The following is a 26,028-nucleotide window of genomic DNA, read 5'->3' as shown; positions in this document are numbered from 1 at the left end:
ACTTGTGAGATACTTTGACAATATGTGATGTGAAAATATTTCATGTTGGTGTATTGCAAACTTTTGATATTCACCATTTTTGCCACATGCTAAACAATTTCATTACTTCTGAAAAAAAATACTTGCCTATGCAAAACCAGTAATCATCTTTTAATACATCGTCGTTTGTTAGCTTTGACCAATAAACACCACATTAAGGTATTGAAATTAACTTAAACAGTACAAACTATAGTCATGGTCATGCTGCAGTGTTTCTGGAACTGTGCAAAAAAAAGAAAAGACACCTTCTCATTTGGGTACCCTTGTTTCACCTCACCTACTGGCTTACGGCATCTCTTGGCAGTTCCACATTATACCTCATCTAAATGTACATAATATAAGATTTCAAATTCTATATGATGTGGGTGTGTGTAGGGTGAGTGCATTAAACTCCAAAATATGGCTCTTTTTGGAGAATTGCCTCACACCTATATGGACAGAGTGCAATTCTTGAAAGCTCATAAGTTGGTCAAAGGAAAACCAGTTTTCATTAGAGCACTGAAAGGCTCTTCTTTGCAGTGAGAGATATTTCCATGCTCTATTTTCATTTCTCTATCTTTTAATCAAGAGCTGTGTTTTTAGAAAAAAATTGCAAACATTTCTATAGCGGTAGAAGTGGGTTTTTTTCATTCTTCTGCTAATTAAAAATGGCTTTTGTGCATATTTTTTTAACAAGTCCCACTCATTAAGAGATTAAGCTTGGAAAATTTCAATCTTAAATCTACAATTAAATGCAAATTTTAAACATATTTATTTTAAATCCCACATACAACTCATAAATTAGAAGCTATGTTCTTAAAATGCAGCCCTTTCACTTGAGTCACATGAATCTCTTCAGATACTGTTGCTTTATTTGGAAGTACGAGCTTTATTTTTCTCTGTGGGAAAGGTCTTCTATAAAAACATGTGTCCTTCTGCTGATCTTTGAGACTTAAAAAATATTCTCCCAAATGAGATTTGGAGTAAAACAGATATTTAACTCTGCTCATCTTCTATAACTAGCTAAACACAGCACAGATTACTTGTATTTTTTCTGCATAGATTTCACGAATAATTCGGACTGCATGTGGAAATGCTTTACTTGTAGGAGTTGGTGGTTCTGGAAAACAGAGTCTTTCAAGATTGGCCTCTTTTATAGCTGGATACAGAATATTTCAGATAACTTTAACCAGGTAAATGAAAAAAATATTGTGGTGTTTGTCTCTCCAAAACTAGAAGCTGATGTTTTTGAGGAAATGTAAATATTTTAATCTTTATTTTAAACACTATCTTTAAAAACAGTAAACAAAAAAATTATTACACTCTGATTCATTTATGCATCATTGGTTGCTCACTAGGACCCTAATTCAGCAAATTATAGCTACCCATCATAGCTCAGAAGCACTTTCTTAAATGCTTTCCTTAATTGTGCCTGAATCTTTCAATTGATTTCACGGGGAGATGGATCTTGTCCTTGCTGAAGTATGTGGATATTATAGTCATGATTCGTTCTACAAATTATATATTAAATATAATTTGAAAAATTGGAATGATTCTGTATTGTGCATTAAGCAAATTTGTAATTTCTCTTTTTCCTCATAGATCCTATAATGTTTCCAATCTAACAGATGATCTAAAACTTCTATATAGAGTAGCTGGTGCAGAAGGAAAAGGCATCACTTTCATTTTCACTGACAATGAAATAAAAGATGAAGCATTTCTGGAATACCTTAACAATCTGCTATCTTCGGGAGAGGTTAGATCCTCAAAATGACAGTATACTTTAGCAATACAAATTTTCAACATTTGCTCTTAATACCTGATTGCCGTTCATTTTTGTAGTAATTAATAGGGCTAGAAAGGATCTAAAACCCAATTATCTCAAATTTGGGACATTCGGGGCCCAAACTGAATCTCAATATAAATTTCTAGATTTAGGTCAGTATCTTGCAAGAATACCTTTTTCTGCTCTTAAAAGTACAGTATTTCTTCATGCAGCCATGATCCAATGTCAACTTGATTCAGAGAGATTATGTAAGCATCAGGGAGAAAATAAGTGAGGAGGGCATTTCAGAGGCCACCATTACCGAAGGGTGAACTTGCTAGTTTAGGGCTTTATTCTTCCTTAACATCCATTGTCTTTAATGAATTTGAATAGAATGTAAATCAGGAAGAATTTGGCCCTTAATTCATCTAAATTGTGTCTGTGTTTGTAGAGGCAGATAGATTACAATTATAAAATATATTATAATTCAATTAAATTAATGCAATTTCTTTTCCTGTCAATTTTGGTTTTGTATAAAGATTTCCAATTTATTTGCTCGGGATGAGTTGGATGAAATTACACAAGGACTAATATCTGTGATGAAAAAAGAGCTGCCTCGATTTCCTCCTACATTTGATAATCTTTATGAGTATTTTATATCACGGTCAAAGAAGAATTTGCATGTTGTTCTCTGCTTTTCTCCAGTGAGTTTTCTTTTTATAACTATCTTGTTTATTTCTGTGGGTAGATTCCCATATAAAACATGATGTGATCATTCAAGGTTTATAATTTGAAGAGTCAGGACATATATCAAGCATTGAATGCAATTTTTTAGTATTTTAGGTTTTACTGAAGTCCTTGATTGTTGCCGGAAAAACAAGAGCCCTCAAAGCAAGTGTTAGTGGATGTAAAGCTTTTAGTTGAAATTAATGTACAACTAATTGAAGTTTTAAAACTCTAAGTAGCATTCATCTTTAATATGAGTTTTTTTTCTACTGTTTTGTTAATTTTATTGAGGATATCAAGATAATAAAAAAGAATAGGATGCAGATATAGGGTAAAAACTATGCATGATGTTATAAGAATTAGAAAAAAATTGCTTAGATTTTATCTACATGTTAATGTTTTGGATAAAATCAGATATGGTATCACACACACTATATTAAACATTGTTTTAAAACTGTTACTCTTGTTAGGTTGGTGAGAAGTTCCGTGCACGTTCTTTGAAATTTCCTGGTCTGATATCAGGCTGCACTATGGACTGGTTCAATCGATGGCCTAAAGAAGCCCTTGTTGCTGTAGCCAGTTACTTCCTTTCAGAATTTAATATTGTTTGTTCTTCTGAAGTTAAAACACAAGTAGTAGAAACTATGGGCCTCTTTCATGATATGGTTTCTGAGAGCTGTGAAAATTATTTCCAAAGGTAACATTATGTACAAATTTAAAAATTGAGCAACCACAAAAATATTATTACTATTTATGGAATAATGTTTATGGCACTATAATATATGAAGCAATAATTGTCTTTTCCAGTTTATTAATACAGAAATGAAGTTTGTATTTAATAAATTCAAAAGTCATCCATAATAATCACAAATATGTGGCAACTTCATTAACCTTATTCCAATTGTAGCATAAGAATAAAAAATTGTACAATAAAACTTTAATATAGCTTGTGTGGATAAGGACAGATGTAATTGCACATAAAAGGTGACATTAAGTATTATCATTGTGAAGGGATGCTGCATTTTGACTGCATGAAATGCTTCTCTTTCCATATAATATTTGCTTTCTGTTTTTCAAAAAATAATTCAGTTAAAACTGAAGACCTGGATAGTAGTGTGGCTATTTAGATCTCCAATGAAATACTATGTGAAAGTTATATATTAAATTATAATTTTTTTAAATTTCTGCCTTTCAGATATCGACGAAGAGCTCATGTTACACCCAAATCTTATCTCTCTTTCATAAATGGTTACAAAGATGTTTATTCTGAAAAGCTAGGAAACATTAATGAACAAGCTGAACGCATGCAAATAGGTAAGATGAATAGGGAATAAAGATAAATCTTAGATATGGTCCCAGATGACCTCTGTTTTATTGTTGGGCTTCTCATTCACAGATCGTGTAGGATCACTCCCCTTTTGTATCACAGTCAAGTAGCCCAAACCTGAAAGGTGTATGTTAAACCTTGTAACTCAAATTATGGTTACTTCAGAGTACTATATGTGGTAGTGTAGCAGGGCAGTCACCCCACGCTGGTTCTGAATGGGTTAAAAAGAATGGAGAAGGCTGGGGCTGAGAGCCAATCAGGAAGAGGCAGGAAGCCTCCAATCAGAGCTGGTCAAGCCGGTATAAAAGACGGCAGACCAGAAGGGGTAGTGAGTCTCTCTCCAGCCTTGGAGAGAGATGGACCTGGCTGTCTGAAAAAGCAAAGAATACCTTAGACAGTGCAATGCTGGGGAAGGGCAGGAGAAGCTGGGGGAGCTCCAGCCTGGCAAACCCCCAGGGCAGAGGACTTGCTGTCAGGGCTGGAGGAGGTACTAGAGCTGGGGGGAAACAGCCAGGGAAGAAAGAGGCAGCTGGTCCAATCCCCTTGCCAATGATGAGTGGCCATTTCAGACTGCAGTTTGCCCTTGAGAGAATGGGTTAGGTGAAGACTGGCTGTAGGTCACTGAGGTGAAGTGGGCCTAGGAGATTGGGGTTCCCTGGGGAGGGGAGGACCCCGAGTGTGTGGGCACTGCTGCAGAGCAGTACCCAGGAGAAAAGGCACCGCGGGCTGGGAGGGACGCATGGCCTGAATTACAGTGGTGGAAACTGATAATGAAAAGACAAGCACTGGCCAGCAGGAGGTGCTCTGAGGCTGGGATGAGCTAATTCCTGAGGTAACCAACAGGAAGCGCTGCAGCGGTGAGTGCATGTTGTGTGACAGGTAGTAACATCAATTGGCCAAGTCCTTTGGTAGGATAAGAGTGGCACAAATACTGCATTAAAACTAGTTTCATCATCTATTTGAGCATTCCCTCTGTTAAACATAAATACTTAATATTCCCAAATTAGCTTATGTAACAGAATGTGGAAGTTGAAAATGGCTAGAAAGAACACCTGACTGACTGGCTTGGGGGTGGAAGAGGCAGCTTAAAACCACTCCAATTCTTTCTCTGAAGTTTCTGCATTAGCAGTGATAATTCAGCACAAACTGTCACTTTGCCTCCTACCCTAGCTACAGTGTTGCATGTGGCTGGAGAAGTGTCTGAGATAGGCAGAAGTGTGAGGGAGGTTACATGCTTCTTCTGTCTAAAGCTAGTGCTCATAGTGTATTTTTGAAAGCCCTAAGTTCATTCACTTAGAGGTTAGGCTAGATGACTCTTGAGGTACCTTCAACTCTATGATTCTACGATTACTATAGGCAGAATTGGTAGTGCTGCCTATTATTAAGGTTGCCAGATACTTTTCATTATAAGACTGTGGTTTTAGTTTCTTATAACTTTGCCATACTTTAACTATTTGGGTGGAAATTTTCCATGCTGGGTGTCTGCATCAGTGTGACGGTGTGCATGTACGCTGCACTGGACAAGAGGGGTTAGCCCTGTACTCTGGGCAGAGAAAGCCACACTCCCTTACCTCAGCTGGACATGCTGCAAATGGAGAGCTAGTGTGAAAGGGAGTAACCCAGCTCAGTCAGGAGGGACTGCTGAGGAGAGAGGACACACAATGCAGGCTCCCATCAAGAAGCTGCCGGAGCCCCAGATCAGGGGGCCTAAGCCTGCTGAGACCTGGGTAGATACCCAGCTACCCACAGACACCCAGGAGGTGTTGGAATGGTTGGAAGCACAACAGGCTGGAGACACGTGGACCATGCCACTGGAAGACAGGGTAGGAAGTAGCCCAGGGGGACGAGTGATTGATCCAGTTGTAGGATCAGGCACTAAGTCAGCGTGTTTTGGCTGGATCCTTGCTGACCCAGTTTTGAGTACACTTACCTCTGACAGGGTCCTACCCCAGCCACCACCACCCCCCGACCATTAGGTCACTAGCCCAGTGAGAGAGGGCAGCCATACTGATTGTGGCCATTTGGCCATTCAGCCCTGCAAGAGCGGGCAGCCGTAATGACTCTGGCCATTAGAATATGCAGCCCTGCAAGGAAAGGCAGCTATATTGATTCTGGCTATTAGGCCATGTAGTCCTGAGAGGAAGGGCAGCCATATTGACTCTAGCCACTAGGCCATACTGCTCTGAGGCAAAGAATAGTCTGATAGACTCATATGCAGTGCTATAATGTCCCTTCCTCCACCCCAAAGGAGAGACAGAGTGCACTTGCCCCGTGACACTCAGATCGAACTTTTTGAAAAGTTATAGTCAAAATGGGTCCAATGTTTGCAAGAATGAGATTAGAAAAAATAAATTATTTTGCCATATTAAAAAAATTCTTACAGCTATTTAATTGAGAAGATCTAGTCCCTCGTGCTTTGGAGTAGGGATTTGAAATTCAGCATATGGAGTTACATTTGTGTCAGGGATGTGCCCTTTGCTGTTCCCATGAAAAGTTGCCCAAATTCAGTCAAGTTATAACACCTTGAAAAAACATAATTTGCATATGCTTAATAGGAATTTATTAGAGCTTTGCTGCTAAAATCTCTGAAGATTCCACTTGCACTAACAGGCTCCAGTCTATCTCAGCTCCTGCATGTAACTGAAGTGTACATTTGCCATCCCCGGGCTACTGGGGGTGAGCATGACTTTCCCTGCAATTGCAGCTCATGGCTACTGAGGCTGGGCATTGGAACTGACAGCCGAGAGAGTATCTCTTCTGTTCTCTCAATGTCACCCCATTGGCATCTATACAACGTGGAGAAGAAAGATTCCTGACTTGAATGCAGAGGGGACAAGAGCCAGACTGGGGAAAGGTGGAAGGAGCAGATTGAGAAAAGGGCCCTAGTGGGGACAAGAGACTGGAAATGGAATCTGGCAGGGGGCAAAAAAATGGGGCCAGGGGTTGAAAGAGGCTGAGATTGGCTGGGCAAGAAGACATGGACTAGGAGACAGGGAAGGGGGCACTAGGACAAGGGCCTGAGAAGAGTGGAGGGGAAGGAGACTAAGATTGGATGAGAAGCCCAGGGTATGAGACTGTGAGCTAGTGGGCAGGTGAATGGGAGAGGAGAATAATTGGAGGGTGGATGTTAGGGGACGGATTGGAGAAGAGTTGGGAATTATCAAAAATATAGCATTGTTCTTCACCTTTCTGAACTGCCATGATTATCTTATATTTGATAGGTCTCTCTAAGCTGATGGAAGCCAGTGAATCTGTTGCCAAACTCTCTCTGGAATTGGCAGTGAAAGAAAAGGAACTGGCTTTGGCTTCTGTAAAGGCAGATAAAGTACGTACTTAGCTGCTAAACATAATTGTGATGTAGATTCACTTTAATGTCCTCTGGTGACAAAAAAACAAAACAAACAAACAAACAAAAGAATGGGGGAACTGTAATAGTGTAAAAGGTCCACAATATCCTCTTTATCAAGGAACTTGCAGGAAATGGGTGTAACCCCAAAACAGCCTGCCCCTGTCCAAGGAGAGGATGTGGCAAGGGCAACTGTGTATGCTACTTCAGTGCAGGCTCCAGAGTAGCCTTGCCAGTGAGGCGCCTGAGGAGCCCCAACAGAAACTAAAGCTGCCATGGTAGAACCCACTGAGGAGGAAGATGGTGGAAAAACAATATAAAGAATTGTGGGGCTCGGCATTCCCTAGTTTCTTTCCTCTATAAGCAGCAGGTCTCATTGCTTGTTTCAGTGCTCTTTGTTGTAATACAGCTTGGTTTGAGGGTTATTAATAGTTAATTTGGGTTAAGTTATATGTATTAAATTAAGACAATTTGTTGATATTCAATAGCTAGACCTTTTTAGTGTTAGTCAATTCTGTGTCATTGTGTGGTTCTTCTCAGCTTTAATATGGTAGGTCCAGAAAGAAAAATCAAGTTTGAGTGATTCTTGTTTTGCAACAACAAAGTAAAGTGTCCCTGTGATCTTGCACAGTGCTGGTCCAGTGGGTTGTGCATGTAAGCATAATTTTAAAAATGATGCTCAGCAAAGAGAGCACAGAGGAGCCTGATCTGTCATTAATGAAAGTGTTTCTGTGGGGAATAAAATTATTCTGGCATAATAGCAGATGTAGCATCTTCTCTTCTCAAGGACACTCCACACTACTCATCAGCCTTGGTGATGGTCTCTTGGAAACTGACCTTAAAGAGGAAGGAGAAGAGGAATATGTTGATGATTCTAAGGCTATTTCCACAGCCTAGACCCTCTTCCTCCATCTCACAAGACAATAGTATGCTTCCACTGCTTCCATTTAACCACCAGATAATTATAAGATTTGTGGTGTTGGCAGTTCAGGAAAAAAATTGCACAGACTGTTTGACATTTTGGAATTCAAATATAATGGCAAAATTTTTCTCCCGCAAAGCAAGGAATGCTTGAGCCAGCAAAGACCTCTGGTTCTGTCTGGCTTTGGTCCCTGCTATGGCAAAGAGATTGACTTTATTAAGTGACAGAACAGGGATTCCAGTGCTTTTCTTATCACTCTGCTGTCTAGTCCTTGGTGGAATTGGCAGTCATAGATAAGTCAGAAGAAGGAAATATTTCTGATGAGCATTTGGAGATAGAGAATCCAGAAGATTGGACTATCTAGGATACAAGAACTACTCTTCTGCAGAATGGTCTTCTGTTTATCAAATTAGCCCCATTTTTACCTCTCTGCAATCATCTTTCTTTACTCTTTGCCTTATTTTCTTCACTATTTCTTAGCCACACAACTAACCATGCACGTGTCTGGCGATTGAGGATGGGGCATATGTGTGTATAAGTTAAAAAAACACTAAACAGAAAACAAAACAAAGCTCTTTGAGCCCAAGACTTCATTTTGTATTTGTCTATAAAGTGATTTGCATATATAAGTATTATAGAAGTAATTAAGATAATAGCATACAATAATGTCCAACTACAATTTCTACACTTAGGATTAGATCCCTGGAACAGCTGCCTGAAGAAAAACACAAGTTCAGTATGCCTTTCATTTCCTTAGGGAGACACAGTGGGTGAGGTAAAATATTTTATTGAACCAATAAAAGATATTACCTTACACATCTTGTCTCTCTAATATCATGGGACCAACACGACTACAGCACATTGCATTTCATTGGGTAGTCTGATTCTGTTCCTGGGTTGAGCATTGGCCTGCTAAACCTAGGGTTGTGAGTTCAATCCCTGAGGGGGCTACTTAGGGATCTGGGGCAAAATCAGTACTTGGTTCTGCTAATGAAGGCAGAAGGCTGGATTTGATGACCTTTCAGGGTCCCTTCCAGCTCTATGAAATAGGTATGTCTTATTATAAATTGATTTTATACAGTTGATTGCGTATGTCCACACTAAGCGCATTAAGTCAGCGGAGTGCATCCTCACTACCGTGGCTAACATTGACTTACGGAGCAGTGCACTGTGGATAGCTATCCCACAGTTCCTGCAGTCTCAGCCACCCATTAGAATTCTGGGTTAAGCTCCCAGTGCCTGATGGGGCAAAAACATTATCGTGGGTGGTTTTGGGTACATGTCGTCAGTCACCCCTCCCTTTGTGAAAGCAACGGCAGACAATCGTTTTGCACCTTTTGTCCACGCAGACACCATACCACGGCAAGCATGCAGCCCACTCAGCTCAGCTCACTGACACCGCCGCGGTTGTGTCCTGGGTGCTGCTGGCAGCAGACGATGCAGCAGGACTGCAAACCATCATTGTCATACACTGCTTCTGCTGCAACTCTGCTCTGCTGATATTGCCTCGACAGCAAATTTCTCCATGTTGTCTATCGTGGGCTTCCGGGTACTCGGGAAATGTGCGCAGTGCTAACCGTAGTCCTCCACCGCTTCCACTGCAACTCTGTTCTCCTACTGTCCTGGTGCCATGAATCCACCTCGCAGGTCCTCTCATCGTTCAGTATAAATATTTTTTCTCTTGGCATCTGTTGTCATCCACTGATTCTGCTGCAACTCTGCTCTCCTGCTCTCCTGCATATGCCATACCACAGCAAGCATGGAGCCTGCTCAGCTCACCGCTGCTGTTGTGAGCATTGTAAACACTTCGTGCATTATCCTGCAGTATGTGCAGAACCAGAACCAAAAGCAGGTGAGGAGGCGACAACAGCGCGATCATGATAGCAGTGAGGATGTGGACTCAGACTTCTCTCAAAGCACGGGCCCTGGCAATTTGGACATCATGGTGGTAATGGGGAAGGTTCATGCTGTGGAACGCTGATTCTGGGCCTGGGAAACAAGCACAGACTGGTGGGACCGCATAGTGTTGCAGGTCTGGGATGATTCCCAGTGGCTGCAAAACTTTTGCAAGTGTAAGGGCACTTTCATGGAACTTTGTGACTTGCTTTCCTCTGCCCTGAAGCACAAGAATACCAAGATGAGAGCAGCCCTCACAATTGAGAAGTGAGTGGCAATAGCCTTCTGGAAACTTGCAATGCCAGACAGCTACCAGTCAGTCAGTAATCAATTTGAACGAGGTAAATCTACTGTGGGGGCTGCTGTGATCCAAGTAGCCAACGCAGTCACTGAGCTGCTGCTATCAAGGGTAGTGACTCTGGGAAATGTGCAGGTCATAGTGGATGGCTTTGCTGCAATGGGATTCCCTAATTGTGGTGGAGCAATAGATGGAACGCATATCCCTATCTTGGTGCTCCACACTATCTGTGAGAGTAAGGGGGAGACATTTATGGTGGGGTGGGACGTTGAGGCAAATTGCCTGGCCGCTGATTACACGCAGCCAGACACCAGGGTGATTAGAAGAGCGCAGCAGGGCACGCTGCGCATCAGAGAAGCTTTGAAAACCAGTTTCATGACTGGCCAGGCTACGGTGTGACAGTTCTGTTTGTTTCTCCTTGATGAAAACCCGCCCCTTTGGTTCACTCTACTTCCCTGTAAGCCAGCCACTCTCCCGCCTTGATCACCTCTTGCAGAGGCAATAAAGTCATTATTGTTTCAAAGTCATGCATTCTTTATTAATTCATCACACAAATAGGGGGATAACTGCCAAGGTAGCCTCGGAGGGGTGAGTGAGGAGGGAAGCACTGGGTGGGGTGGTGGATGAGGGTAGGAAGGAAGGATAAGGCCACCCTGCACTTCAAAACTTATTGAATGCCAGCCTTCTGTTGCTTGAGTAGTCCTCGGGGGTGGAGTGGTTGGGTGCTCGGAGTGTTCTTGGGCATCTGGGTGAGGAGGCTATGGAACTTGGGGAGGAGGGCAGGCAGTTACACAGGGGCTGTAGCGGTGGTCTGTGCTCCTGCTGCATTTCCTGCAGCTCCACCAGATGCCAGAGCATATCAGTTTGATCCCCCAGCATTGCATCCTGTCTCCTCTCATCGCACTCCCGCCACCTCTACTCTTGCTCCCACCACCTCTCATCTCACTTGTCCCTCCTGTCCTTGCATTCATTTTCTGCTTTCCTGGACTCTGACACTGTTTGCCTCCACACATTCTGCTCAGCTCTTTCAGTGCGGGAGGACTGCATGAGCTCAGAGAATATTTCATCGCAAATGTGTTTTTTTTCGCCTTGTTATCTGCACTAGCCTTTGGGACGGAGATGATGGGGGAGTGCTGAAACATTTGCAGCTGTAGGAGGGAAAAAAGGGAGAGTAGTATTTAAAAAGGCACATTTTAGAGAACAATGGGTAGACTCTTTCACATTGACACAAGTTGTTAACATTACATAGCACATGCTTTTGGTAAAAGGTCGTATTTTGCCTCTTATATTGAGGGCCTGCCGGTTTGGTGTGAGAGATCACACATGCAGGGCCAGGCAACAGAATTCGGCTTGCAGGCATCCATGGTAAGCCACAGTCTTTCGGCTTCTTCAACCTTCATAACGTGGGAATGGTTTCAAACAGCCGCACCCTCCTTTCCCAAGCCAAGCACCCATTGGGTTGGCCATTTAAAAGGAGAGGCTGTACTGGCTGTGAATGCATCCCAAGTCTTCAGGGCAAATTAATCATTAAACACGCTTGCTTTTAAACTATGCATTATATTTCCAAAGGTATATTCACCAGAGGTGCCTTCTCTGGCTTCATGGTCCGTGAGCCCCCCTCAGGAGGGTTGGAAGGGTATTGGCTCCAGGGAGATAAACAGTTCCTGGCTGTTGGGGAGAATGGTTTCTCCACTTGCGTGCTGTGTGCTATCCTCATCCTCCTCCATCTGCTCATCTTCCTCATCCCCCAAATCCTCATCCTTGTTGCATGAGACTCCCCCCTTGCAGGTGTCCATGCCCAGGGTGGGGTAGTGGTAGGGGCACCTCCTAGACTTGCGTGCAGCTCATCATAGAAGCAGCATGTCTGGGGCTCTGACCCAGAGCAGCCATTTGCCTCTTAGGCTTTTTGGTAGGCTTGCCTGTGCGCCTTAATTTTCACGTGGCACTGTTGTGGGTCTTTGTTGTAGCCTCTGTCCATCATGCCCTTAGAGATTTTTTCAAATATTTTGGCATTTCATCTTTTGGAACGGAATTCTGATAGCATGGATTTGTCTCCCCAAACAGTGATCAGATCCAGTGCCTCCCGTTCGGTCCATGCTGGAGCTCTTTGTGATTCTGGGACTGCATGGTCACTTGTGCTAATGAGCTCTGCATGGTCACCCATGCTGATTAGCTTGCCACACTGGCCAAACAAGAAATTAAGTTCAAAAGTTCATGGGGCTTTTCCTATGTACATGGCCAGTGCATCTGAGTTGAGGGTGCTGTCCAGAGCTGTCACAATGGAGCACTCTGGGATAGCTCCCAGAGGCCAATACCACTGAATTGCGTCCACACTACCCCAAATTTGACCCAGTGATGTCAATTTCAGCGCTAATCCCCTTGTGGGGGAGGAGTACAGAAATCGATTTTAAGAGCCCTTTAAGTTGACAAAAATAGCTTCGTCATGTGGACGAGTGCAGGGTTAATTCGATCTAACACTGCTAAATTTGACCTAAACTCATAGTGTAGACCAGGGCTAAGACAGGTGTCATAAACAGATAAGTCAGAGTTAATAGAACAGAAGAACTTCATATCTCTTTTGCCTGTAAAGGGTTAACAAGATCTGTGAGCCTGGCTGTCACCTGACCAGAGGACCAATCAGGGGACAGGATACTTTCAAATCTTGAAGGAGGGAAATTTGTGTGTGTGCTGTTAGAATTTGGTTGTTGTTCACTCTGGGGGCTCAGAGGGACCAGACGTGCAACCAGGTTTCTCTTCAATCTCCCTAATACAGGTTCTTATAGATTCAAAATAGTGAGTACTAGGTAGATAAAGCGAGTTAGGCTTATGTTTGTTTTCTTTATTTGCAAATGAGTATTTGGCTGAAAGGAGTTCAAATTGGTATTTTGCTGAAAAGATTTTAATTTGTACTTGTATACTTAGGCTGGGAGGGTATTCCCAGTGTCTGTAGCTAAAAGACCCAGTACTTATTCCATTTTAAATTTTAAAAGATAATTTTTACTGTTTTTCTCTCTTTAATTAAAAGTTTCTTGTTTAAGAACCTGATTGTTTTTTTTATTCTGGTGTGAGACCCCAGGGGACGGGGTCTGGATTCACCAGGGAACTGGTGGGGAGAAAGGAGGGAAGGGGGAGAGAGAGGCTAATTTCTCTCTGTGTTAGGATTACTGTCTCTCTCAGGGAGAATCTGGGAGGGGAAGAGAGAAGGAGGGGGGAAGGTGCATTTTCCTCTCTGTTTAAGATTCAAGGAGTTTGAATCACAGTGATCTTCCAAGGTAACCCAGGGAGGGGAAGCCTGGGAGAGGCAACTGTGAGGGAAAGAGTTTACTTTTCCTTGTGTTAAGATCCAGAGGGACTGGGTCTTGGGGGTCCCCGAGCAAGGTTTTGTGGGGACCAGAGTGTACCAGACACTGGAATTCCTGGTTGGTGGCAGCGCTACAAGTACTAAGCTGGTAATTGAGCTTAGAGGAATTCATGCTGGTACCCCATCTTTTGGACGCTAAGGTTCAAAGTGGGGAATTATATCATGACAACAGGGAATAAAAGTTTATCCTTATCTTGATGATTGGCTCATTTGAGGGAGTTCACTTCAGCAGATGAAAGATTCATTTAATCAGATCTGTCAGCTTTTCACCACCATCAACAACAAAAATCATTATTAGTGCCAACCAGAGGATAGAATTCATACAGGCAGTTCTAGATTCTACAACATTACTACAGCAAGAACATACCTACCTGAAAATAGTTTCAAATTTGTGACAGATCTTCTTATGAATTATAAAACTGTTCTCAAATCCTGGTAAGAATGTGTCTAAAACAGGGGTGGCCAATCAGAGCATGATAAGGAGCCAGAATTTACCAGTATACATTGCCAAAGAGCCACAGTAATAAGTCAGCAGCCTCCCATCAGCTCCCCCCACCCCCCCGCTCCCAGTGCATCCCACCCACTGGCAGCCCCACTGATCAGCACCTCCCCCTCTCTCCCCGCACCTCCTGATCAGCTGTTTCTTGGGGTTCAAGAGGCTCTGGGGCAGTCTCAGGGGAGGGGGCAGGAAGGGGTAGAGTGGTGGCAGGGCCAGTGGCAGTGTCAGGAGTTAAGCAGTGAGCACCCCTACAGCACATTGGAAAGTTGGTACCTGTAGCTCCAGCCCCGGAGTCGGTGCCTATACAAGGAGCTGCATATTAACTTCTGAAGAGCTGCATCTGACTCCGGAGCAACAGGTTAGCTACCCCTGGTCTAAAACATTACATGGTCTCTTGCACATATGTAACACGGCATGCCAACATCACCTCCACTGCATGCAAGGGTGGTTGAAATCCATTTACCTTCCAAATGAACAGCACATTGACATGAAAGGGCAGGTCCCCTGAGAAGTCCTCTTATCATTAAATTGGTGGAAGGATCCCAGTCAGATATTACAGGGGAATACCATTTTTGCCATCTCTACCCAAGAAATGTTGCTACTTTACATTCCATAGTAAAATTATATATGTACCATGTGTAGCTAACATTAATCAAGAAACAATCCTTTTGTATTCTGATTTCACTGTATTTGCAAATGTATTCATTTGTTCTCATATTTGCATATTTTTATATTATTTGTTTATTTATTGCTAATGCTAGGTGCTGGCAGAAGTTACAGTAAGTGCTGAGGCGTCAGCAAAAGTAAAAAATGAAGTCCAAGGTGTGAAGGACAAAGCACAAAAGATTGTAGATGAAATTGATTCAGAAAAAGTGGTAGCAGAGACCAAACTGGAGGCAGCTAGACCAGCATTAGAAGAAGCAGAAGCTGCATTGAATGTGAGTAAAGTTTGTAGGTTTTCATCAGTCTTGCAGGTGTTGTCTCCTATGATGAAAGAATGGCTAATATCAGCCAGACAAGGATTCACCTCATTTTCATAGCTATCATTTGAGCTTGTCAGTTTTACTTCGCAAGCCTTTTGTTAATAGTTGTGGAGTCCATATTTTACTTCCAAGTGCATCCATATCTCTGCTTTAAGAGAGAGGAATGAATATCCCTCCAGGTCTTGCTTCCATCTAGCCACTTAACAATTACAAAGGCTTAGACGTAAAGCTTTCCAAAAGTTCTTTGAGTGATTGCACATGTGGATTGCACATTTGATGTGCACATGCCCCACGCACAGTTAGATTTTTTTCCCTCAGTGCTATCCATTGGGACAGCTCACCTTTTGAACCTCTAGCAACATGATCCTTACTGCACCTAACTCTGAAGGTGGCTTTCCTAGTAGCTATCACTTCAGCCAGAAAGAGATAACTGAGCTGTGTGTTCTGACATCCAAACCATCTTATGCAATCTTCTTGAAAAATAAAGTATACTTTCCCTGCCATCCAAGATTCTTCTCTAACCTGGTGTCAAATTTTCATATTGACTAGTTAATTTACTTACCTACTTTTTACCCCAAAACACACACCAATAAGGAGGAACAATGCCAGCATACCAAAGATATTAGTAGACCTTTGGCGTTCTACATAGACAGGACTAACCAGTTCTGTTTGTCAATCAAATTATTCATGGCCATTGTGGACAGGCTGAAGGGTCACCTGGTCTCAACACAAAGAATTTAGTCTTGGATGACTTTCTGCATTCGTGTATGTTTTGATCTGGCAGCAAAGTGACAGCACATTCCACAAGATAGCAAGCAGCCTCCGTGGTTTTCCTTGCTCATGTCCCTATCCAGGAAATTTGTAGAGCAGCAACCTGGTCTTCCATTCACACCTTTTCATCACATTATGCCATCACTCTTTACTCTAAAGACAATGCTAAATTTGGATGAGTTGTGCTCCAGTCTGTGTGTACATGTTCTCTGATCCTTCCTCCTACTTTATGACTTGTGAGTCACTGAGAGTGGAATGCACATGTGCAATCACTCGAAGAAGAAAAATGGTTAGTAACCTTTCATAATTGTTGTTCTTCGAGATGTGTTGCGCATGTCCATTCCATGACCTACCCTCCTCTGCATCAAAGTTGTTCAGCAAGAGGGAACTGAGGGAACTTGTGAGAGACTGGGCCTTTCATGCTGTAATACACGGCAACAGAGGGCACTCAAGCTGCTCTGATGACTACTGTTGATGTAAAAATTTCCCACAGTTCTGCATGGGGCACACACACATCAAGAGTGCAATGGAGATGTGCAACACATTTCAAAGAACAGCAGTTATGGAAGGTTAGTAACCATTTTTAAAGGTGTCAATAGAATATAGAATGACTTCCAGTCTGACTTGGAAAGTATTCTCTTAGTGCGAGAATAATGGCTTTTCATTATCTTGTTAGATCACTCACATCTTTCCATAGTTCCTTAGCAAGAGTGGAGTCTGAGGGATGGATGCACCCTCTCCCATTAATGGATTTTGTGTATATCTTCCTGGAACTAAAGAGAAAGGAACAAAGTAGGTCAGAGGGATCATAAGAGCAGTTAACAAATGATGAAGCATTACTGCATTTCAGATCTTAATTGATTGGTTCTGCTGTACTCTGAACAGTTGTCAAGCAGAGAACCATGAAGAAAGGGGAAAGTGGCATAGAGAGATAAAACCATCAGTATGTCTTATGGATTCAGTCTGTCTCCTGCTCCAATTACTAATAGTTATACCAAGAGAAGGGTTCAGTTAATCACAAGCAAGAAAAATCAAGCATCATCCGCTCAGAAACATTGAAGTCCACATTGGTGATAGGAAGGGCCAGACTTAAAAACTCTTGCATGCATCCTGAAAATTCCATTTTGTAGATATAATTACCTCTTTGTTATGCAAATAACAGCATGCATATATTTTGTTGGCATAAATTAGACTGCTGTTTTGATATGCTGACACAATATTTGTCTAATCACTTCACTTCATTTACAGATAGGTTTCTCATTTGAATAAATATTTATCTAAGCAGTGTTCTCCAAGTGACACTAATAGAAAGTCAAAGAGCAGCAATACAGCACTTTAATACCTTCTCAGTGACTCCATTTACCAAATGCCCACATAAGCCATTTTCTTGCCCTTGTATATTCTTCTGCTAGGAACATTACACTTTAACTAACACCAATTTACAAGTAATTTTTCATCGCTATTAAATATAACAGTTTAATTCCATAATGCCTGTATTATTTGTATTTAATTTTGATTTTCACATGGGGATGGAGAAAACATATAACTGCAGTTTATATTTTTTTAAATCAGCTTCAGGGACATAGAACTATAAAGTTTAGTAAAGTAATCCCAATAACTCATGTATAGTGTATGTTCATAAATCAAACTTCCCTCAAGCACAAAAATGAAAATTGGAATAATAATAATAATAATTAATAATTAATTAATATGGTATTGAATGAAAAAATATATAAAATGGTACTAAACAATAAGTCCACTTTTCTTCCCTCTCCCACCGCCCCCTGATATAGACTATCAAACCAGTGGATATTGCTACGGTTCGGAAACTTGCGAAACCCCCTCATCTAATCATGAGGATTATGGATTGCTGTTTGTTACTGTTCCAAAAGAAAATAGACTCAGTTACACAGGATCCAGAAAAGCCTTGCTGCAAACCATCCTGGGGAGAGTCACTAAAAGTAAGTAGAATTTCTAGACAGCCAGTCTTGAACATTTTCTAAAACAATAAAAAAAAATTAACATCAGTGAATTATGGTGCTAAATCCTTGTTCAAAATAGGGACATACATCCTTAAAACATGAACACAAACATATGCTTTTGGAGCAGCATAAATATGCAAATAAATTCTGCTTGATAACACAAATTATGCTATGTCCTTAGTGGTAAGTGTGTTGCTTAAACTTTTGGTGAACAGATACATAAAGGGCTGTGTTCAATCCTTCAGAGTAAAACTGCAAGAAAGAATGAGTGAGGAAATGAAGTATCTCTGTAGCTCTAATTTTGTCTGACATTGAACCAGTTAGTTAATTTTATTGGGAACTGTAGGTGCTTAGCACATCTGAAAATCAATGTATTTTTGTTTAGGGCTTGTCTACAGACAAAAGTTGAACTGCTTTAGATGTACAGGTATAGTTAAACAGGTACAGCCCACCTAGAGTGAATACAGTTATAGATGCAGTTATACTGGAATAAACATGTGTATACTGGTATTGTTTATTCCCACATGGAAAGAAGCTGTAGCAATATAAGAAACTTTTATGTTAGTATAACTGCTTTCACATTGTGAGTTTTATTGGTATAACTATTTTGGTTAAAAAAAAAGAAAACAACTAACTGACATAGTCAGATCAGTACAAAAGCTTTGCATTGACGAGGCCTAAAGTACCTACGTTTGAAATGTTGACCAATACTCTTGTCCTGAAAAGCTTACAATATAAAATAGAAATGAAAACAGAACAGGGAGGAGTTTAAGCTGGTGTAAACCAGTGTAGCTCTATTGACTTCCATGGAGCTATGCCAATTTATACCAGATGAAGATTAGGTTTACTAGAAGAACTACACATCACAAAGCATGGGGGAGGGACTGGACAGTACAGTTGACCTTATGGTTGAGTCATGGAATTGGGAGCTGAGAGATCTGATCTCTGCTCCTACTTATTGAATACATTGGACCAACAGGTTTTTCATTGCTGTTTGAACATGCTTGTCATGAGCTTCAAAGATACTGTCTCCTTGTCCAGCTGCACTCCCTCTCAGACTGACTTCTATGCTCTTCAGTTTATCTTTTGCCTTAGTGCCTCCTGAAGAAGTCAACCATTTCAGTGAGCAAACAGTAACATAGATAATAGAATCACAGAAATGTAGGGCTGGAAGGGACCTCAAGTCCATCCTCCCCAGGTTGAGGCAGGATTAAGTATACTTAAATCACCCCTGAAAGGTGTTTGCCTAACCTGTTCTTAAAAACTTCCAAAGATGGGAATTCCACATCCTCTTTAGGTAACCTGTTGCAGTGCTTAACTATCCTTATAGTTAGAAAGTTTTTCCTAATATCTAACCTGAACCTCCCTTGCTGTAAACTTACCGTCAGTGTACATGGAGAACAATTGATCACCATCTCCTTATAGCAACCTTTTACATATTCTAAGACTGTTGTTATGTCCTGGCTCAGTCTTTTTTCCTCTAGACTAAGCATATCTTTCCTTGGGTTTTCCAAACTTCTTATCACTTTTGTTGATCTCCTTTGGACTCTCTTCAGTTTGTTCAAATCTCTCTTGAAGTGTTGTGCACAAAACTGGACATATTCCAGCTGAGTCCTCAGCAGTGCTGAGCAGAGCAGAACAATTACCTCTCAAGTCTTGCATATGACATTCCTGCTAATAAATGCTAGAATGATATTTGCCTCACACTGCATCCTCATATTCATTTTGTGATCTACTATAATTCCCAAATCCTTTCTGCATTACCGCTGCCTAACCAGTTATTTGATTTTTGCCATCCTAAGTGTAGTATTTTGCAGTTGTTTTTTTTGAATTTCATCCTACTCATTTCAGACCAATTCCCTAATTTATCAAGATCATTTGGAATTCTAATGGCTGTTCCCAGATTCTTTCAGTGGTAGACTCATGGTGCTAAAATTGTGAGGCGTCTCACTCATCCTTGGTCTCTCTCAAGGCTGACAAGAAGCTTCCTTCCCTTTTAAGGCAGGCATAATGGTCTCTTACAGTGAAGTCCATGACAGTGGCACCAGACTGGGAGCACTGGCTCCCCTTTGTCTTGGGCTTTAGCTACTGAGTTCATTCCCTTCTGCCCAGCTCATGATTTGGCCATCATTAGAAGCCTAAGTTTCTGTTCCGTCTTCTCTCGGGCAGGTACCACTTCTGGCAACTTCTCCTGAGCCTTGTTTAAGTGTCCCCATTCTTCTGCACAGCATCTCTCCTCATTCCTCACTCTCAGTAATGTCACCCACCTGTGGAATTCAAAGGTGGCACAGTGTTGTTGCTGGAGGTTCCTGGACTAAGCCCAATCCTTCATCTCAGTCCACCAGAATTTTCTGCCTCTGGCAGTTGACCAGATTCGAAATTCAGATTCTCATGATCATTTTAATACTTTAAATTGTATTAGTTCTCATGCAGTAGTGACTTCATTTTAGCAACTTGCTCTTCTGTTCCTCTCCCAAGGTGAGGAATTGCAGAGTATTGAGGCTCTAACCATCTGGTTTCCCTGTTACAGCACCTCTCAAGCAGAGTCCTTCTGCCCTACCCCTCCATTGCTTGCAGGGAAGCCCTGCTAGTTCAAGCCAAGTCCAATAGATGGGATAGGTGGCTTTTAAAGGACTTCAGAGTGTGAAGTGTGCCCTGCTACCTTAAGCCACCAACCCTTGCTTTTCCAGGGCATGAGACTTGATAGCAAGAGCTGTGTCCTGTTACCATAAGATGCTGACCCTTGCAGTGTCAGAGCATGAGGCATTGAATTAGACAGGTATATAGTAACTCAGTTCAAAAGCAGTGCCTCCATCATGGGAAGACTGTGATTTCCAGACCTTCTACAACTATTATAAGGAGCCTGTCTCTCCCCATAACCACAGAACTATTGGTTCTATTGATCCAGGAGAATGGTCAGATTTCCCACCCAGACCCACATTATCTGCACATGACAGTATGAGCCATAGGGATCTGACAGACCTGGAAATGTCCTTCTAAACGCCAGAAACAGTCAACACACAGATACTATGACCTTAAATGGAAAAAAAATTCTGTCTGGGCAAATAATACGTATGCCATGTTGTTGTAGCTATGTTGGTTCCAGGTACCGTAGATCCAGCATCAGTTTCCATCCATTCTATATTGGAGTACTCGCTTTATTTAAAATCCATAAGACTGTCTATATCATTTGTAAAAGTGCATTTAGCAGCTACTTCTGTGTTCTATGTACTGATAACAAGACTATATTTACCCATAACAGACTTAAGAAATTTGTGAAGATGCTAATGAATGTTTATCTTCCAGTTGAAGAACCAACCAAGATGGGATCTCAACCTTGTACTTACTAAGATCATGAAATTCCTTTCAGAACATTGGGAGAATGTTCCTTACTTCACCTTTCAATGACGAACACTTTAATTGTGGCCATTACAAGTTTCGTAAGAACAAACGAGCTACAAGCTCTTACAGATGATCCACCATCTACAGTCTTCCACATGGATAAAGTGGTCCTATGCCCACACCCTAAATTTATTCCCAAGCAGAATTCCATCTCAACCAGTCCATTAATTTGTCAGCATTTTTCTACAGACTCATTCAAGTGAGACAAAGTTACACCCTTATATGCCAAGAACTTTAGCTTTCTATTTAAATTGGTGCCTGGAATTTAGGAAATCATCAAGATGTGTTATATCTTATGGGGATAATAATAAAGGACAATCAGTTACATCACAGTGTCTGTCTAAGTTGGTTAGGCTTTGTATAGAGGAAAATTAGAAACAAAGCTCAGTTCTCGCTTTTACAAAACACTGCTCCCTAAATCTGACATCCAGATTGGCTGTCTGTTTGGTAAGGCACTGTTACAGTAGCTGCTTAGCTAGACTCAGGGTCCCACTATCTGGAGACAGGAGTACTGCTTATCACACTATTCCTGGAGTAGGAATGTGCAAAGGCATTGAGGAAGAAATGACTGTTACTCACCATTAATCAGAGTTCTTCAAGATGGATTCTGCACATTGACACTCCCTGCCTTCCTTGCCTTCTTTCTTAGAGTCCTTTTTGTAACTGTGGACCTGAAGAGGCAGTGGAAGGAACGGAGATGGCCAGGGCACTTCAGCTCCTTTTATAGTCTCTCCCTCAGAACATTCATAGAAACATAGGATTGGAAGGGACCTTCTGGGTGAGTGAGTCCAGCCCCAAGCTTTCACAGGCAATCACATCATATAATCATGTTCATAAACTTATCAAGCTCCCTCTTAAAATTAATTATTTTGTTCAGGAAGAATGAGGAGATGTACAGCTGGAGTGCACAAGCAGTCCAGCAGGACTACTATAAAAAGGTTCTGTTGTTCAAGCTGCACCATCAGTACATTCCCAGAGTGTGAATGTGCAGAGGTCATCTTAAAGAACACTGGTTATAGGTGAATAACCTTAATTTATTCAAGAATTACTTCTGCGTATTCGCAATTTGCACCAACCTTCTCCTGTACCTTGGAGTTCTTCATATAGATAAGTCTCAGTGGTTCAAGAGATGGTTGAGGCACTGCACTTACTTAAATACATGTGAGTACCAATGGCTCATTACCCTACCATGAAGGATCACTCATGCACCTCCCAAAAGCCACGTTTTTGAAGAGAGCTGTGTGAGCTCAACACCAGGGGTCAACGTCCCAGAAGCTGGATTGCGTTGAGGTGACTCTTGAGGAACAGTTATTGGAAAGTAGCCTCTCTTAATTTTAAAATGGTTGAAAGACTAGTTAAATAAAATTGTAGGAGGAGGCAGTACAAAGTTTCTCCTCTTAATATTAACTGTAACAGATTGCTCCTTCTGTACTTTAGGGTCATTTTCTAACAATTACTCAATCATGAAAGATTGACCTTTGGAGTATAGAATATCAAATAGTTACTAAAGCTGATTTTTGTTTTGTTTTTGCAGCTTATGAGTGGTCCATTCCTGCAGAGTCTCCAACAATTTGCTAAGGATAGTATCAATGAAGAAACAGTAGAATTACTACAGCCTTATTTTAACATGGAGGACTATACTTTTGAGAATGGTAAAAAAGTCTGTGGTAATGTGGCAGGACTCCTGTCTTGGACACAAGCCATGGCAACATTTTATGGTATTAACAGAGAAGTTTTACCTCTTAAGGTAAAATATAATCTTTGTTTTTTATACTTGTAATTAGTGAATTAAAATACATATACTGTTTTATTTTGTAGCAGAAATATACTATCAGGGTTGGCCCATAAAAATGGCGTGTCAAGATTTGTTATGAATAAGAAAAAAACCTTCAAAATTGGCTGAAAATAGTCATGTGATGAATAAATGGATTTTCACTCTCCCTCCATCAAAGACCCAGAGTAATCTTAACCTCCGTCATGAAATTGTATCTGCTGCATGCCAGGGAGGTCTCTGAAATATTAAGAACTCTAAGATCCCACAAGGTCCTAGAGCCCAGGCTCCAGCATGAGCCTGGGAAGTCTACACAGCAATGGAACAGCCCCACAACCTGAGACCCATGAGCCTGAGTCAGCAGGCAGGGGCCAGCTGCAGGTTTTGCTTTGCTGTGTAGACATACCCTGTGAATCTTGGGGCTGCTGGATTTTCAAAAGAAATTGTCTCTTTTCTCCATGTTTCCTTCAAAATAGAAAGAAGGCTTTTTCTTGTTTGTTTCTTAATTTAATTTGACAGAATTTAGTAGCAAGTAGCCAATTTTGTTATTTTAGAAATCTTAATTTCTTCAAACCTATTTGTCTTCAGACCATTATAATTGAATGTGATCAGAAATCAGGATTTAAAAGGTGAATTTTATGCATACAAAAATTTCTCTAACAAAGAACACAATTTGTGTTTGGGATGCCATGACACTCACATAATGGTTGATTTCCTTTGGCTTTGAGAACATTGAGAGAAAAATTTCAAAATCTTCTTTATGAAAGTTACTTTAGGCATGACACTTTTGTGAGCTATTTTCCTTATTCTTGTTTTACTCATGGATTCAAGATTTTCTTCAAAAACATCTGAAAAAGGAAAAGAAGTCATTTGATTCATATCACATTTTTGGCAGAGACTACAGAGCCTTGTCAGTGGCAGTTGCAATCTTGAACTAATATGCTGCTTCAGGATGATCCTTTCCTTGATCAATGGCCTTGATATTTAGCATCAGTTTGCTGAATCAGTTCTATCTCTTTTGCATAATAGGGTTCTCTTTTGACTTCCCAAATGGCATAATGTTTGCTCTAGCTTACAGAGCAAAATCATTAGTAACCTTGATCGAATCCAGGTTTCCAGTCAGTCTGATCCCTAGAAGCTTCTTTCATAGCTGCAACCAGTGGCACACAATATCAAGTGCTTCTGCTTCAAAAGCTTTAATATTAAGTACCACCTCAGTAAATTTAATTAAAGTTGCCTGTTTCTACTATGTTCCAGCTATAATACTAGAGCCGGAAACCCACAAGAGGATCTTCCACCTGAATACTTTAAAACTAAAGACACAAGACAATAATTGTAATCAGGCAAAAGGAGGAAAGAAGGTTCAAAAACAAAGGGAAGTTGTCCTCCCTCCAAACAAAATTAGATACAGATTTTCCTTTTAGTCTTCTGCATGGAAGGCATTATAGGTTCTGAATGGGAACTGCTCTATAAAGCTAACATGTTATATAAAAAATGTACAGAAATCTGTTAAATTATAGGAACTAATGTGCATGCCTACGTCCAACACAGCAGTAGCCCTATGAGTGAAAGATATAGCTCCCTCACTGAAGGCTGCTTGGGTCAAGGTAAAACAGCCAGAAAGAGTTAAGCGCTACCTGCCTGTCATATATCTCAGCAGGGAATTTAAGGAAAGAGGTTTTTTGTTTTTTTTTCCAGGAGTTGAGATAGGCAAGGGAAAAGCTTCTGGTGCTGCAGCCCTCGATGGTCAGAGGAGTTACTTTATTTTGATGTTACTCTTGAGTTTTGTGTTTGAAAAAATCAGTGGTCTCCGAGCAGGGCCGGTGCAACCATTTAGGCAGACTAGGCGGTTGCCTAGGGCGCCGAGATTTGAGGGCGCCAAAAAGCGCCCTGAAATTTCTTTTTTAAATGGTTGAGCAGCCGCTGCTGCTGGGACAGAGAGGGAGTCTGAGCTGCCGCAGTCGTGCCTGCGGATGGTCGGCTGCTCAAGCGGCTCCGGTGCACCGCCCGCAGGCACCACTTATCACTGTTTGGAATGTTCAATGTCCCCCTTAGAAATGCTAACAAGCTTATTCAGCGAAGTTTTGATATACTTGATGCATGCTACTAGATCGTCAATTAGCCATCAACGAGATATTTAAAAGTAAATGTCTTTTTGTTTGAAGTACCACTGAACACTAATCTGTCCATTGCCCTCTCCCTCCTGTGTTACTGCTTGAAGCAGAATCCTGGGTAACAGTAATGGGGATGCTGGTAAAACCTTTTAAAATATTTCACCTTTATAATGCCACATTTTTAATACAATTTTAAAATTAGATTCCATAATTTCAAGGCATCGATTTCCCCGTTTGGACAATTAAATTGCAATTGTCGGCATGAACATAATTTTAAAGCTGGGTTTTGAAAATCTAATTTAACTTCAAAAATTAATGACCAAAAGATGGGCACGTGAAGTAAGGTAAAAGTAATTAACCGAGGGTCTAGCATTCACTCCCAACACCGCAAAAGAGCTGAGGGATTTCCAAAGAACTCCGACACCACTACAGTGTATCATTCAAACGTGAGAACATAGTTACTACAGATAATAAATAATAAGTTACCTGGGTTGGAAATAGATCTTTGTGGAAGGGAAAGCAGGAAACTTGTCTTTTTGATTACAGAATTATTTTGCTTCTGGATCCATTAAAATCATAACTGATTTTTTGGGGGAGGGGATGTAGGAAAGAAACTCTTTTCTCTACTAGGTTTGTTTATAGGCAGCTGAAAAGAAAAGTTAACAGGCTTTGCACAGAACTGAAACCTAAAGGTCTCTCCTCCCTCCTTCTCTACTCTGACCCCTCTGGGCTATTCCAAGTTAATTGTCATCTAATTGCCCAGCAAAGAAAGAGAGAGTGGCAGCAATTAGGCATAGCCCCCACCAGTTCAGGAGTCATTAACACAGTACAAAGATATGCTGCATGC

The 26,028-nt window shown here is 41.2% G+C and overlaps 1 protein-coding gene across 1 annotated transcript in view; it reads left to right on the top strand.

Annotated features, from left to right (window-relative positions):
* The window catches only part of DNAH8 (dynein axonemal heavy chain 8), a 593,210-nt gene that overhangs the window by 469,134 nt on the left and 98,048 nt on the right, over positions 1–26,028 (top strand). The window contains exons 63-71 of the mRNA XM_050948396.1: positions 1,081–1,211; positions 1,621–1,774; positions 2,323–2,487; positions 2,980–3,206; positions 3,705–3,823; positions 7,058–7,161; positions 14,920–15,096; positions 17,706–17,873; positions 22,831–23,043. Of these exons, the coding sequence (XP_050804353.1) occupies positions 1,081–1,211; positions 1,621–1,774; positions 2,323–2,487; positions 2,980–3,206; positions 3,705–3,823; positions 7,058–7,161; positions 14,920–15,096; positions 17,706–17,873; positions 22,831–23,043 (1,458 nt within the window). The remainder of the gene's footprint in view (positions 1–1,080; positions 1,212–1,620; positions 1,775–2,322; positions 2,488–2,979; positions 3,207–3,704; positions 3,824–7,057; positions 7,162–14,919; positions 15,097–17,705; positions 17,874–22,830; positions 23,044–26,028) is intronic.

This window comes from Gopherus flavomarginatus, chromosome 4 (assembly GCF_025201925.1).
Source record: "Gopherus flavomarginatus isolate rGopFla2 chromosome 4, rGopFla2.mat.asm, whole genome shotgun sequence".
Lineage (NCBI taxonomy): Eukaryota > Metazoa > Chordata > Testudines > Testudinidae > Gopherus > Gopherus flavomarginatus.
Note: the sequence above shows the minus strand (reverse complement) of the source record. Positions and strands in the feature narration are given on the sequence as shown.